The 16,306-nt window shown below is 40.0% G+C and overlaps 1 protein-coding gene across 6 annotated transcripts in view; it reads right to left on the bottom strand.

The window, feature by feature from the left end:
* The window catches only part of FAT1 (FAT atypical cadherin 1), a 127,292-nt gene that overhangs the window by 57,378 nt on the left and 53,608 nt on the right, over positions 1-16,306 (bottom strand). For all 6 annotated transcript variants that reach the window (XR_003238052.2, XM_026018303.2, XM_026018304.2 and 3 more), the window contains exon 3: positions 13,654-13,968. Coding sequence is in view for 5 of the 6 variants with exons in the window: in XM_026018303.2 (XP_025874088.2) it covers positions 13,654-13,968 (315 nt within the window). In the remaining variant the exon portion in view is untranslated. The remainder of the gene's footprint in view (positions 1-13,653; positions 13,969-16,306) is intronic.

Raw genomic sequence — 16,306 nt, 5'->3', positions numbered from 1 at the left:
TGGGCTCATGATGATTTTTGTTTTTTAAACTTCCACTGTACACTACTGAAATACAGCCTGCTTAAATTTGTTAAGCTACCAAAGAACCACAAGGACTAATCAAATGCATGGAACACAGGGGAGGAAACACAATCAGTACTTATTCTACTTTGTTAAATGAAGTATTAAAGCCAGGAAAGCACAGTGAGACAGGAAAGCAGGAGACAGAAACTGGAGAGTTCCACGCAGCACGTGACTGCCGCTCAGTAAATGCTTTTCCACGGGACAGAAGACCTTACACATCAGTTCCCAACCAGCTTTAATAAAATGAAAACGTTCTCAGAACAAGGCTGACGACAACAACTCCAAGTGACAAAGATCCCAGCTCGAGTCCCAGGTGACCATCTACATCTACAGTGGGTAGATGGAGGTACCCAGGCGGTAGGACGGGAAACTGGACCAAAGATAGCATTTCTCGGGCAGCCCGGGTGGCTCAGCGGTTTAGCGCTACCTTCAGCCCAAGGCCTGATCCTGGAGACCCGGGATCGAGTCCCACGTCGGGCTCCCTGCATGGGGCCTGCTTCTCCCTCTGCCTGTGTCTCTGCCTCTCTGTCTCATGAATAAATAAAAGCTTAAAAAAAAAACCCACCAAAATAAATAATAAAATAAAATAATAAAATAAAATAAAATAAAATAAAATAAAATAAAATAAAATAAAATAAAATAAAATAAAATAAAATAAAATAAAATAAAAATAGCATTTCTCTGTTCAAACTTTAAAAGACTCCTCTTCCAACAGGTGCAATTGAAAAGTCCTATGAATTCCACCATTTTTTAAAAATCTTTGTCAAATGTAAAGTGAGTCTTGAGCAGCAACCACACACTCACTAGCACGTCTGGGACTATGCTGGATTTAATAAATGGGTATGGGTTGGGCCTGGCCCTGGAAGCCCTAAGCTGAGCCCGAATGCCCACCCACACGGGCAGGCACCCAAGCACCCACTCGGACAAGGCAGGGCAGCCCTGGAGAGACAGGCAGGCAGGGAGGCTGGGCATCGCTAGCTCAGCCCCATTCTAAAAACACAGATTGCCTTAGAGGCCGAGAGAGGACTTTGCATTTTTCCTGTAGTTATCACTCAACATCCACCCCCCCGGAGCTTCAGACCATGAGCTCAGAGATGCTCCGCAGAACCGCGCGGTCTTTATTTAGGTGGTGCAGGGCCGAAGCCCGCACGTAACCGGCCCGCCTGGAGCTCCGCCGGCAGCTGCGGCATCTGAGCGGCTACTGTTTGTCACTGCAGTCCTGGTGCCGGCAGGATTAGGCTTAGAGCCAAAAATGGGATTCTATTCATAGACTGTCAAGGCTGCACAGGCGCTCGGGACTCACTCGGTTCGAGGTTTCAGAGTCCCATAGAAAATCCTTACTTACAAAATGAATCCAACGACCAAATCTAAAGTCACACGGGTAAGTGCCTGGGTAGGAATTTATACCCTGAAGTCTCCAAGACCTCTCTCTTCTGGCTTTAATTCCATTTTACTAGCTGTTTCTTGTTGAAACTTCATGGTATTAAAACCTAAGATAAACACAAGATCAAAAGCCACATGCATTTTATCAGGAATTGCCTTCAACATTCCTATAAATGTCAGATGCAGCAGAGGTGGGGAGGGAAAGAAACCCAACCCATTTTATAAGGGCCACATCATGTTGAGAAAAAGGGCACCTAAATGGAAAATCTGAAAATACTGGTCCTTAAAATAATTTTGAGAAAGGCACGTAAATGGAAAATCTGAAAATACTGGTCCTTAAAATAATTTTAAGAAATAATATTCAGCAATGTATGAAAAAAAACAAACCCAGAATACTCCTTTATAAATCTTATCAGAAGGATTCATTTCTAACAGATTTTAAGAGGAAAAGCGTATCTTCTTCATCAGTGCAAAGCACTGAATAAAACTTCTTTCAGGTTCTTTCTTTTTTTATTTCACTATAAAATAAAAAATAAGCAGGAGGAACAGGTAAGAAAAATCTTTAGACTTTTCCTTAAAGTATCTGCCTGGAAAAAGATTACAAATAGGTAAAAACTTTTTTTTCTCCTTAAATGAATTCCTGCCATTGTAAAGTGACTAGCCCTTTATTTCCTTCCTTTGTGGCTATCAAATGTTACCGGAAACCCTTGGAAGTTGTTTGCAGCTGTAGCTACTTCCTATTGCACTTTGTTCAGCCTCCGTTCCAGCCACAATAAAACACCATTTACTTTGAGAAAAAAAAAAAAAAATTATGGCAGTATGATACTGGACTAGAACACGGATGAGTACCCAGCATCCCTGCAAACCTCTAAGTCACACAATTGTCTTTACCATGCTTTAAGGATTACTACGCATAAACTACACATTCACACACGTACACGCATATATATGTATAGAACTTCTATAAACACCACCAAATCTTTCTGAAATCAAATAAACATGTCTCATACTGAACTTAAAATAATTCTACATTAAACACACTATCCTACATGTAAATAAATGAATGAAAATCGGGGCCCTGTATAAAGTTGTCCTCTACAAAGCATGTGAAGCTGTCATTAGGTATTTGGAACCATGACTATCTTAACTCAGAATAAGGGAATAGGAACAAAACTGGAGAAAGTGGTCAAGATCTGATAAGCATACTTACGGCCAAATGTGAGAGCGGGCATTTCAACCTCTGAAATAGTTTTAACAGGATACCCCAGCACACACAAAAAAGTGTGAAAATCTCAAAACTTGGAAATACTCTATTTTCTAATGAGAAATAGTTTTTTTTCAAAGGAGAAGAGAGCTAATAGTCTGTCATCAACGTGCTAAATCTTATCTGAGACTTTAACCGTGATAACTAATATCCTAACTACTATTCTTTGAAGAATAACTTTAATAATCTGGAGAAGCAAACACAGATTGTTTTGTTTGTTAGTATATACTGCTTAGCCATGGGAACAGTTCTCAATTTTTACTTGATGACTATCAAATAAATAGTCTACCCCTGAGAAATAAATCAACAATTTAACTAGTCCAACTAATAAATAGACCTGTATATCAGGAGCCAAAAAATTACCATCAACCCGTTTTTTGTATGGCTTGCAAGCTAAGAATGGCTTTTACATCCTTAAAGGGCCAGGGGAAAAAAATAAATCAAAAGAAGACTATATTGTGACACATGAAAAATACACGAAACTCAAATTGCAATGTCCATAAATAAAGTTTTATTGGAAGACAGCCGTGCCCATTCATTTTCATTTTGTCTTTGGCTACTTCCACTCAGTGACAGAGCTGAGTGGCTGTGACAGAGACAGGATGGCCCACAAAGCCTAAAATATTTACTACCTTGCCCTTTACAGAAAAATCTTAATGTTCCTTGCAGTACATGGTTAATAAAACTAAGTTTAAACATCTAGCGTTATTTAGAAACTTCATGCTCTTTGGTCTAAAAATATTATAAAAATAAGATTAGCCTAAAAAGCAACCATCATGTCATAGAGGAATTCCTCGACACAAAGAACAGAGAAGGTACAGAAAAACTGGTTCCCAAACCACATTTACATCCCAAACCCACAAGCACACCGGGCGAATGTGGGAGGGGCTGTGCTCCCAGAAGTGGCAGTTAGGGAATTTATGTCTTTCTGGCGCCAACCCCCAGGTGACCTTTACCTCTCTGAAGTCATGTAATTATTTGTAAAATGGGAAAAACACCAATGGGGAAGACAGCAGACTCTTGGTACTGTTTGCAGCTCCAGCCGTCTCCCAGGGTTTCTTGTAAAGAAGAAGTATGTGAGGTTGCTTGTCAGAGATAAAGCTCAATGCACCTAATACATAATAAGCTACACTTGTCAGCAGCCCTCTGACTCCTAATGAAAGTTTTGTTCCGGCCTGATCCAAGAGCGAGGTCAAGGAACAGCGGCAGGGTGCAAGACTGGTCCAGGAAAGATCAGAGAACAACACAGAAGGGCGGCAAAGGAAGGAAAGCCACGGTTTGCTGGCTTCTCTTTGGCGGTCTTTTTCAAGCTCAAATCTCAAAGGTAACAGGCATGAGAGAGCCTGATGGAAATCAGCCTGAAGAGAGAGAAGCAGCAGGACTTACACGATTCAAACTGTGCCATGTGCTCCAGATCCAATAATGAGAAGAGATCAACCTCCAAAAGAGGTGAAATTTTAACTCTACAGAATTGATAAAGGAAAAGCTAAGAAAATAGCTAAAAGCCTCCAACTCGTTTTTAAACCATTTAAGATTCCAAGGGGATGGAAATGGATCCAACAGCTGTCAAAGAGCCTAAGCCCTTTTACCATGCACACGCAGAGACACACAGAAATCACACACTCACATATATTCAAGAAGAATGCCTCTCCTTTGACTTACCAAACATTTCTGATGCATTTATTTTTAACCATAAAAATTGTTTTCAGTGTATTTGTTCCCAGACAGGAAGATATACATCCACAAATAAGAAGATATAAAAATATATTTACTAGACAGCATAAAACCAGTGGATCAGCAAAATGGGTGGTGAGATGGACGTGCATATGCACAGATATTTCTATGATAATGTGGCAAAGTCCACCGATAAATAAAGTCATTTTCCTAAAGCACAGCATCCAAAACTATTAAGAGAAAAACCCAAGATGGGTATCACTTCATGTCCTATGACCGTACCTGTCTAGAAAGAATAGGAAAAAAACAGTTATGTCTTCTTGTTTGTATAGAAGGGAAACAAACTGCAAACACTAGCTGCCTCAAAGTGTTTCAAAATGTAGGTTTTATTATTCAAGTATGGTGAGGCCCACAAGTCAGGAGACCACTGTCACTCAAGAGAGAGTTGGTTACAATCCCCAGAGGGGACACACCATGCCACACAGGGGCACTCAGGGACACGCCAGGTCGGCCAGGGGGTAGAAGGAAGGAGGAGAGAGCACGGGAAAGAGACTTTGTTGTGGGTTCCACAAAATACACAAGCAAAGCAGAAGAAGCAGGTTTAGGACTGGCCTGTTTGAATGATCTCAGTGGGCTCTGGAGCAGAGAGGGCTGTGCTGGTCATCTGATACCTGAATCTGGGAGATTAAGGCAGGTGGTCAGATAGGGGCTCAAACAGAGAACACAGCTGGATAAAGGAAGTGATTCCAATTATGGGTTCTGGACTTGCTTGTATGCATATGAAAAGTGGATCCTATGCAATCTCTATGCGATTTCAGTCTCTGCCCAGGTCAGGGGGGCCCTAGACAGGAGAGCATCAAGGAGAGAGAAAATAAAACCTAATTAATATATCAAGGAAGAAAACAGTGTGTCTATGGAACTGAAAAGGAACAAAAAATTTCCACTGGATACCCTTTTGTACCTTTTGAATTTTGTACTCTGAATGCACTATTTATAACAGGTAATGTAATTTATGTAATTTATGTTCTACACACACAGGCACACATGCATCTGTGCACAAACACACCTCTGCTTTCCAGCCTTCCTAACTAGAACACAGTGATGATGGATGGTTCCAGCCAGAACTTGAGAATCCCCATTCTGGGCATTAGGCACAATACTGTGATACAAATCCGGGGATGAAAGTGTACCACAAACAAACCCAGAATGTTGCTGAGCTTCTACTTAAGATAAACCTAGACACTCAATTTTCACTCCTTAAAAACATACCAAAAAATGGCTAAGACGACTCCTACTAATTACATGAGGTTTTAACAGTATATACATATTTATGGCAGTTCTAAATTGAGTAAGCTTTTTTTTTTTTTCCCCAATTAAAAAGCAGTAGCTAAACTTCCACCACTTCCAGCCAGGGGGTCAGACTTAGCCTCCACCAGAAAATAAAACAAAACAAAACAGACAAAATAAGTGAAGTAAGGGTTTATGGGACATGAGGTAACAGACAAAGACAGCCAGTCCTCCCTGAGATGGGAACCTACAATGTCCCAGCTTATAGCCTCAAGACAGTTTCCAGACAACTGTCCCCTCCCAGGTGAAAAGTGAAGAGAAATGCGAGTATATGTCCACACAGAGACTTCTTCCTAAATGTTCACAGGAGCTTAATTTGTAACAGCCAAAAAGCACAGGAACACAAATGCCCAACAACAGGTGACCGGATAAATTACAGTGTACCTAGGCAAAGGATACCCCACAATAAAAAGGAAGATCCTTTTGGTACTAAAACATGCAGGAATCTCAAAGCAAATACATTAAGTACAAGAAGTTTTTCCAGGAAAAGAGAGTATATACTCCATGAGTCCATTTCCATAAAACTTTAGGAAATGCACATAGTGACCTAAAGCAGATGAGCGGTTGTATGAGGATACAGGTGGACAAGAGCTGGGGGGACGGGGAAACAAGAGGCATGGGAATCTTTTGGAAGAGACCGACGTGTTCACTGCTTGAGTGTGGGAATGGTTTCACAGCTGTATTGCTAGGTCAAAACTTTTTTTTTTTTTTTTTTATTTAAATTTTACTTTATTTATTTATGATAGGCACGCAGTGAGAGAGAGAGGCAGAGACACAGGCAGAGGGAGAAGCAGGCTCCATGCACCGGGAGCCTGACGTGGGATTCGATCCCGGGTCTCCAGGATCGCGCCCTGGGCCAAAGGCAGGCGCCAAACCGCTGCGCCACCCAGGGATCCCGCTAGGTCAAAACTTACCAAACTGTTGGCTTTAAATGTGTGTCAGTTATACTTCAATACGACTTTTTAAAAATAAAGAGCAATATTTGCTTTGCATACAAAACTCGAAAATGCCAAGTACATAGATAAGAGAATAAAACTATGGTCTTTTCTAAAGCACGCCCGCACATAAAAGTAACAACACTTCAAAATTATCTGCAGATTGTGAAAGTAGCATATCACGCCTCAAAAGTTAAATTGTTAATACAGAGTAAAAAGACATTTTGCTACGGTGGTTTCAGTTTCCTGAGGCTACTTGTAGAGTCATGAAAGCTGTGAGGTGCACACTGGTCCCTATTGTTCAGGACTCCCCTTCTCTGTCCTTGACATGCCACAGAACGAAGCTATAACGCGTTTGTCTGCAGGAGCCGGGCCTGTCAAGGCTCAGACAATCTAACATTCTGTGCTCCTGCCTCTCTCCCACTTGAGCAACAGTGGGATTTATGTTAAAAGAAGTAAATTTAACAAACAAAAAAGGACTTTTAAATACAGAGAACCGATGCTGCCAAAGAGGAGGTGGGGGCAGGTGGGAGCAGAGGGGGTTTGCGGGTGTTCTGGGGGGGTGGTGTAAAAAGGAAATTTACCCTGACATTGGACGTAATTCAACAAAACATGTTAAAAATTCATGGTGTCAACAGAAGTGTGTCAGGAAAGGAAAAGAGAGCAAGTCTCTTCTGCTTGTATACCCTGAAAAAGGAAAGCCCTGCCCCCCAACCCACCCCCTCAATTAAACAACATAAGAACATCCAAAATGAAGAAAAACAGTTCCCCGCACCATGGTCAAGCACAAAAATGTTCAAACCTGCCGCTTAGGACCCAAAATTCAGTTTACCAAATCCAGTCCTAGGAAGGTTTTTTGGTTTTATTTTTAGGTTTTATTTTTCAGAAAACTATTTTGTCCTAATAAGACAAAAGGAGAAAAAAGTGGACTGTGGACATGCTTCCCTCCTCTCCAGAATGACTCAGTGAGGTCACCTGTTTTAGATTTCTACAAAACATTCTGAGGAATTACAGGCACATTCTTAAAAATAGGTCCTTATTTATAAAAATAACATAAATATTGTCTTTCAACCGTTATTCCGGTATTGAAGATTTTCCCAGCGCATTCTCCCCCATACTCCTCTAACTTGATCGCCTGGCCGCTAATGCTCATCACCACATCAAACTGTCCCCCAACATGACGAACATCCCCTACCTCTTCTCCAACCATCCACTTTCCCGACCTTCAAAATCAGCCCAGTAACTTGTGCAAGGGGCCTCACCCTCCTAACTACACCCACCCCATCAATCTGTTTCTCACCTCCTCCAGAGTTGTTTATCCCAGTCCAGGGCCACACTACCCTGTACCCACAGAAGTTTCCGTTTGCCATTTCACGTCCATCGACTATGAACTTTCCAAGCATCTCTTAACATGCTATATACAGAGGAGAGGCTCAGTAAACGCTTGATGCAAAAACACATGACTGAATGGCAATGAATTTAAGCTTTCTCTAGTCTGCTGGACATCCTGAAAAATCACCAGGGTCCTGAACTTATCTTTACCACCAAGGAGCAAGTGGATGCATTTTATTCCATCAAATGTGTTTATCCTGGATCAATTTACTAAAGTCTTGATTAATGCAGTTAATAGAGCAAATGTCGCAGATGTGAATGGAAGAGGAGGTGGTATCTTTCCCATAAATGATTCTGAGTGTCTGCACTCTGTAGACGTCCCTCGACAGGCGTGCAAAAAGGCTCGTCACTAATCACTAGATGGAAGGACTAGGAAGCCAGGTTTCCCCACGATCCCAGAGGTGAAAGCCTCACTCCTGCCCAAATCCCCTGATTTCCAGACCACTGATTTTCTCACTCAGCCATTAATTATTAAAGAACATGATTTAGGGTCTCCAGGTGGTGTTATGGTCAGTAAATCACAGGAACTTTCTTCTACAAGACTCTTTCATCGGCCTCCACGATCTGCCCTCCCATAATACCGACCTACCCATTAAAAATAGGTCTGCTTTAAACGTTTTGAGCAAGATGTATACTTTGAAGCATTGCAGTTGGGGCCCTGAGGATCATGCTCAAAGTTTCTGCTGAGTTGGGGGAACAGAATCATCTGGAGACAGGCCTTGTATAGCTATGTTTAATCTTTAATAACGAAGAAGCTAAAATACGGTTATTTCTTGATCTTTAGAGACTACGCGACTTGTGAAATCATTAGACTTCTTTACTACCCATACAGTTTGTAATATACTTCACAACAAAAACATTCTTGCGTTCTAACTATAGTTATTCCCCACTATTACCTGTCTTCAACTCATAAAAAAAAAAATAAAAGCTTCCTGTAATCCTTATGAATTTGCTCCTGTGGCCCTAGCAGCAGGATGCATGTGCTTCCCACCCAGGGGTTTCTGGAGCTGGCTGTGGACCCCCTGGAGGGGATTTATTATCCCTGAAGATCAAGAAGTTGTCTCAGCAAGACATCCCCTCCCAAGAACTGTCAGAATAGAAAGCTATAACAGAAGATGCGATGCCACATTAATCACATTTCTTCGACACACATCAGCAGAGCAGGGCTCTGGTCCTTTCAGAGGCCCCAGAGATCACCAAGGTTTCAAGGCTGCCCACAACAGACATCAGTTCTTTAAGCGTCTTTAATTACACATTATGCCCAGACCTAGAGCACTGCCTCAGATGTTCAAAAGCACAATTACTGCTTGCTTGTTTGCCTGTCTCTTCACAGAAGATTCCCTCTAATCTAGAAGAGAGAAGACACAGGGAAAATGAATACACTTTAAAGTCTAATTCGTCAATTTTAAAATTGGAGATAGCTATATTCTGAATTATCGTCCTCAAGACTAACTTCTAGATTCCTACTGCCTCCCAATTTGACTCTGAAACCCTGTGAAATTTTTATAGACTTCTTATCTTTCTTCTTTTATGTTTCATAGTGCCTTCTAATTTTTTGGTTTGGTTCTCTTTCATTTTATTTCACAAAAATGAAGCTGAACTTGGCTACTGCTTGTGCAGTAAAAACACTATGCAAGTGTGCTACTTCAACAAGCCTCTTGTGAATCATTTACAGATGCTGATTCCAGTCTTCATGACTCTGTATAATCTCTTCATTCCAGGCCTTTCTCATGGGCTCAGGCTCCTGCAGCCTACCCCCAATGCTTCCAAAACAACTCTCAGATCTTGTCTCTTTCTTCTGTAATTAAATTCATATATGGCTCAATTATTTTTTTTTACTTTATTTTTTGGTCTTCATTTCATTTCCTCATAAGTGCACTCTTTAATTCCCATCACCTCTTTCCCTCATCCCCCCAACTCCTCCCCTCTAGTAACCATCAGTTTGTTCTTTAGAGTTGAGAGGCTGTTTCTTGCTTTATCTCTCGCTCTTTTTTCTTCTTTGCTCATTTGTTTTTCTCCTTAAATTCGTCACATGAGTGAGATCATATGGTATGTCTTTATCTGACAGACTTAATCATTACACTTTATAGCTCCATCTATGTTGTTACAAATGCCAAGATTTTGTTCTTTCTTATAGCTAATACTCCATTGTGTGTATGCATATGTATACACGTGCGTATGTATACACACACACACACACACACACACACACACACCATTTCTTCATTTATCCACTGATGAACTAGGTGGCTTCCACTGTTTGACTATTGTAAATAATGCTACTATAAACATCAGGGTGTACGTATCCCTTTGAATTAGTGTTTTTCTATCTTTTGGATAAATACTCAGTAGTGCCATTGCTGGATCATAGAGTAGCTCTATTTTTAATTTTTTGAGGACCTCCATACAGTTTTCCACAGTGGCTGCACCAGCTTGCATTCCCATCAACAGTGCAGGATGGTTCCTTTTTCTCCACATCCTCACCAACACCTGTTGTGTCTTAAGTTGTTAATTTTAGCCACTCAGACAGGTATGAGGGGAGGTCTCATTCTACCTTTCATTTGCATTTCCCTCATGATGAGTGACACTGAGCATCTATCTCTTCATGTGTCTGTTGGCCATCTGGATGTCTTCTTTGGAGAAATACCCATTCAAGTCTTCTGCTCATTTTTAAATTGGATTATCTGTTTTGCAGGTATTGAGTTGTAGCAGTTCTTTATATATTTTGGATACTAGCCAATAATTAGGTATGTCATTTGCAAATATCTCCCCCCATTCTGTAGGTTACCTTTTAGTTTTGTTTCCTTTGCTGTGCAGAAGCTTTTTATTTTCATGTAGTCCCAACAGATTAGTTTTGCTTTTGTTTCTCTTGCCTCAGGCGACATATCTAGAAAAACGTTGCTATGGCCAATGTCAAAGAGGTTACTGCCTGTGTTCTCTTCTAGGATTTGTATGGTTTCAAGTTATTACATTTTGAGTTTATGTTGTGTGTATGGTGTGAGAAAGCGGTCCGTTCATTTGCATGCTGCTGGTCCAGTTTTCCCAACATCATTTGTTGAAGCAACTGTCCTTTTCCCATTAGATATTCTTTCCTGCTTGCAGTGTCAAAGATTAGTTGATCATACAGTTGTGGGTTTATTTCTAGGTTTTCTATTCTGTTCCACTGATCTATGTGTCTATTTTTATGCCAGAACCATACTGTTTTGAAGACTGCAGCTTTGCCCTTCTTTTTCAAGATTGCTTTGGCTATTTGAGGTCCTTTGTGGTTCTATACAAATTTTAGGATTGTTTATTTTAGCTCTGTGAAAAATGCTGTTGGTATTCTGATAGGGATTGCGTTAAATGTGCAGACTGCTTTGGGTAGTAAAGACATTTTAACAATATTTGTTCTCCCAATCCATGATCATAGAATATCTTTCCATTTCTTTGTATCCTCTTCAATTTCTTTAATTAGTTTCTTACTGTTTTCAGAGTATAGGTCTTTGACCTCTTTAGTTAGGTTTATCCTAGGGATCTTATTATTTTGAGTGTCACTGTAAATGGGATTGTTTTCTTAATTTCTCTTTCTGCTGCTTCATTATTGGTGTATAGAAATGCAATGGATTTCTGTACACTGATTTTGTATCCTGCGACTTTACTGAATTCATTTATCAGTTCTAGCACTTTTTGTGGAGTCTTTATAGTTTTCTATATACAGTTATCATGTTGTCAGCAAATAGTGGGAGTTTTACTTTTTCCTTACCAATTTGGACACCTTTTATTCCTTTTTGTTGTCTGATTGCTATGGCTGGGACTTCCAGCACTATGTTGAATAAAAGTGGTGAGAATGGACATCTCTGTCCTGTTCCTAACCTTAGGGGAAAAGCTCTCAGTTTTTTACCATTAAGGATGATATTAGCTATCCTCATAAGGCCTTCATTATGCTGAGGGAATGTTCCTTCTAGACCTACTTTGCAGAAGGTTTTTATGATGAATGGATGTTGTACTTTGTCAGCTCAATCATTCTTAAATCATTTTTTAATTTTTTTTTTTTTTACAGAGTGTGCACATGCATGCGGGTGGGGGAGGGTGGTGCAGAGCAGAGGGAAGAGAGAGAATCTTAAGTAAGCTCCATTGTCAGGGCAGAGCCTGGTTGGGACTCAATCGCAGGACCCTGAGATCATGACCTGAGCCGAAATCAAGAGTCTGATGCTTAAATGACTAAGTCACCTAGGCACCCCCAACTCAATCATTCTTGATAATCAAACCTCACTCTTTTTGCTTATCAAAGAGACACATCAAAATTCAGCCAGAGCTAAGGCATAATTAACTCACAAAAAATAATCTCATACATTCAAGATTAATCTTGTACTTAAGTTTACTTTCAACAATCAAGACAGACTCTATGAGTGACAAGAGGTTTAAAAACAACCAACATTTTAATATGCTTTTTAGAGACAAAACATATACACTGATCTCTACCTGGTACAGTGGTTTTGGTACAGATACTGACCTCAATCTTCTTTCTACCTCAAAAATAAAATTCAACAAAGAACACAAAATAAGAATAGTACAAAAAAGTGGACAGCGAAGACTGGTAAGGAAGTGGAAAATGCCTCTTTAATTTTGATTTTTGCATATTATTATATATCAAATAGACAACCCAGTAACTTAACAGGCCAACTCCCCTAGAATAAGGAAAAGAGAGAATTACCAAAGACATGATGGCGGTATATACATACATTAGTCAATCTCCCTCTTCAGAACATTTCGTTAACCAGATTCTATTGAAAAGTACAACACTGAACCATCCCTACTTTCAAAGGCCAGTGATCTATTCGATAAGAAGTTTTCTTTCCAACAAATAAACAATCCTCACAATGTCATATGGTGATTCTGTCTTAAGTGCGATTAAGAAATCACAAGTGGAAGCTCTTTTTTGTGTGAAATAAGGCAAAAGAGAAGAACTAATAAAAACAGAGATGCTGTCAAATGTAAAAGAACAAAGATTAAGAGTTGATACTGATTTCGGAAGAGTATTTTGGAGTCAAGGAGCTACCCACTTACAAGCAGGGGGTCAGACCCTGGGAAAACAGAGGGAAAACCTGATGTATCAGTTCAAGAAGGTAACTGCTCCCAATCTGAAAACTGTTTAATCTTGATCCTCTCTTGCCTGCAGAGCCACAGAAATACTCTATGAAAAAATTCTAAAACCACACAGAAAGATACTGCGAATTGTGAAATTCCTTTGATAATTCTTCATAAAAAGCAGAGTTCAGAACACTGAACACTTAGCAGCAGTAGAATCTGCAGTGAGTTTAAGATATATCACTAATTTAGGAGCTTTTACTGAAACACTGTATTTGTTTTTTCACCTGAAAGTGAAATTCCACTAATGAGCAAAGTCATAAAATAAGCTCTATAAAAACAAGTTCAAAGGGGATAAAGAAAAACATTTGGATTAAGTTCTCATCAGGAAATACAGCCTTGTTTGGAATAACTCAAAGGGGAAATGATTTATCAAAATAAAGAAAAGTGGTAAAATTAAGAAAATTCTTAATTTCCCCGCATCCAGAAGTGTTAAGCATAAAGGTTTCACACACTATCGATACATACCTGTTTTAGGATGTATTGAAAAAAATCCTTGTGGATTTCCACTTGTAATTTTGTACATCAGTTTGTCATTAGAGCTAGAATCTGGATCAAATGCCTCTATTTGGACCACTGATACATCCTTGGGAGAATTTTCTATTATTTCTGGGTAATAAACAGGCTCTGATGTCTGCGGTGCATTGTCATTGACATCCTCAACCTCTATGTAGATCTCTATAAATGAGGAGAGAGGCACCACACCCCGATCTGCTGCATAGACTGTTAGCCAGTAATGCGAGGTAGACTCCCGGTCCAGTCGATCTGAAGTCTCTATGACACCTGGAAAGAAAGAAGACAGCATGTCGTCAACAACAACAACAACAACCTGCCTCGTTGACCAAGTGTCAACCTAAATAACAACTCTTTTTCTCAAAGGCTTGTGCGTCACTTAGAGTTGCATGCTCTCGGGCACATTAGCCTCTGTTTCTTTCTGTAAGATGGAAACAACAGTATGTTCACAGGTTGATTAAATGAGCAAATACACACAGAAACAATTAGACTAGCATCCTGTGGGTAGTATGGTCTGTCCAAGTGTTTATTATTATTAGTGTTAGGTGTCGGGCACCGTGCAGAACCCTTTACAAATAGTATCCCAGTTAAGTCTCAAAATAACCCAAGAAGATGGGCACTAAGAGATCAGCTAATGGCCCAGTGCTCTGTGTTTCCAAGGATGAAATTTGTGAGATTCTCTATTTTTCCTAAAGGTTAATCAGGGACCAAGAGACAAAATCAACAAGCCATGATCCAGGTCAGAGCCCCCAGTCTGGGGGCCTGCTTCCCACACTGCATTCATGTGACTGCTGCTAGAGTCTAGATACAGAGGCGACATTCCTCGGCGCATCGCAGTTTGTTATACACAGAGTACAGCGTGTCAAAATCCAGAATAAGGGTCTGCTCAAGTCTCTTGCCCATAGAATGAAACCCTTTAGTTTCTTTTAATGCCCCCTTAGGCAAATGGCAAGACAACCAGTGTGCTAAAAATATAAATTCTGCTACAATCATGAGTAAGCTCCACAAGGGCAGAGGCCACATCGTTCTTGAATTCCAACTGGCAGAGCCTGCACCTTCCCCAGAGCCCAATAATTACTTATTCAATTACTTATTCAATTAAATAGGTTTATGTATTTACTTATTTATTTATTTTTTGTAAATAGATGCCTTATGCTGAAGATGGTACAAAAAGTTCCTCAATTGGGACCCAAACTAGAACACAGTTCCTACTAAGTCAACCAGTAAAAGATGAGTTACAGGATTACAAAGAGGGTTAAAGTGTCTGTAATGTTCTGGCCCAGCCACTGAAACCAGTCAAAACCTTACTCAATTCCAGGATTAACCACTTCTCAGGATAATGATAAAGTGGAAATATCCATTACTCTTAGGGAAATCCCACCTGTTTATTCAATGGTGTGATCCTGTCCTTTGGTGTTCCTGAAATATTGCACTTCATTTTTTTTTTTCTTATGCATTAATCATTCTGAATGAATGCTACTTTTGAGGATTCAACACTATAGGATTCAGGTTGGACTTTGGAAATCCTACAACTCTAAGCATTACTGGTTACCCATTCAGCAAACTACTACAGGAAAAAGAATAATTTTTTTTTTAAGATTTTATTTATTTGTCAGAGAGAGAGAGCACAAGCAGGGGGAACAGCAGGCAGAAGGAGAGGGAGAAGCAGGCTCCCCACTGAGCAGGAAGCCCAATGCAGGGCTGGATCCCAGGATCAGGGGATCATGACCTGAGCCAAAGGCACACGATTAACCAACTGAGCCACCCAAGTGCCCGAAGAAATGTCAATTTAATCTGCACCGAAAATGAAACCGTGTTTATCTCAACCAAACATAAATCTGCTTTCTTACGTTTTGATCACTGCATTAATGTACATCTTTACTTATGTGAAGCAGTATCACAAAAACTCACTTATTTCGAGTGTCAGATCATCGTATCTAACACCCCCCCAAAGGTTTACAAGGTATAAATACCAAACTTAACCAAATATTAAAATGTGAACTAGATGACCATGAAATGAGGACCGCTATTCAGAAAGCATAATTATGTACAACGGTTTCATTAATTCTTAGCAAACCCTCAAAATGGATCCATAATATTCCCAGGAATAATGAACAAAGCCTCACAACTCTTAAATAAAAAGGAACTAACTGGTCTCCCTATGCAGCAGAGGTAACTGTCAGAAAAATCCAGCATGTTTTCCTTTTTGTCTAATCCAAACATAGTCTACGTGTATCCAGTCCGTTCACTAAATTAGTAAAACTCTACCTGTTTTTGGCCTGAAAGAAGAGTGTCCTTAGTGACCAAGGGAAAAGTAATGTTTTCCAGTTTCCCTTTTCATCACCCCCATCAAGGGGTGCAAAGGAAGTCAGGGAATAACAGAATGTTCTCTCTACTCAGATTGCATATTAATAAATGAGTGTACATATGTTCTTTGTGCTCTGCCATTAAAATGTAACATGATTCCTCTGACAGGTGAAGAATTAGCAAATTTCAAGAAGAAAGCTACATGGTTGGTGTTTGTATTTACCTCTTTCTGGCTCTAATACTCCCTTCATGTTGCTATCTGCTTTTTTTTTAAATTGTGTCCCTCTAAGTGTGATCTGTA

This window comes from Vulpes vulpes, chromosome 7 (genome assembly GCF_048418805.1).
Source record: "Vulpes vulpes isolate BD-2025 chromosome 7, VulVul3, whole genome shotgun sequence".
Classification (NCBI taxonomy): Eukaryota; Metazoa; Chordata; class Mammalia; order Carnivora; family Canidae; genus Vulpes; species Vulpes vulpes.
The sequence above is the reverse complement of the archived record's forward strand: the minus strand, read 5'-3'. Positions and strand labels throughout refer to the sequence as shown.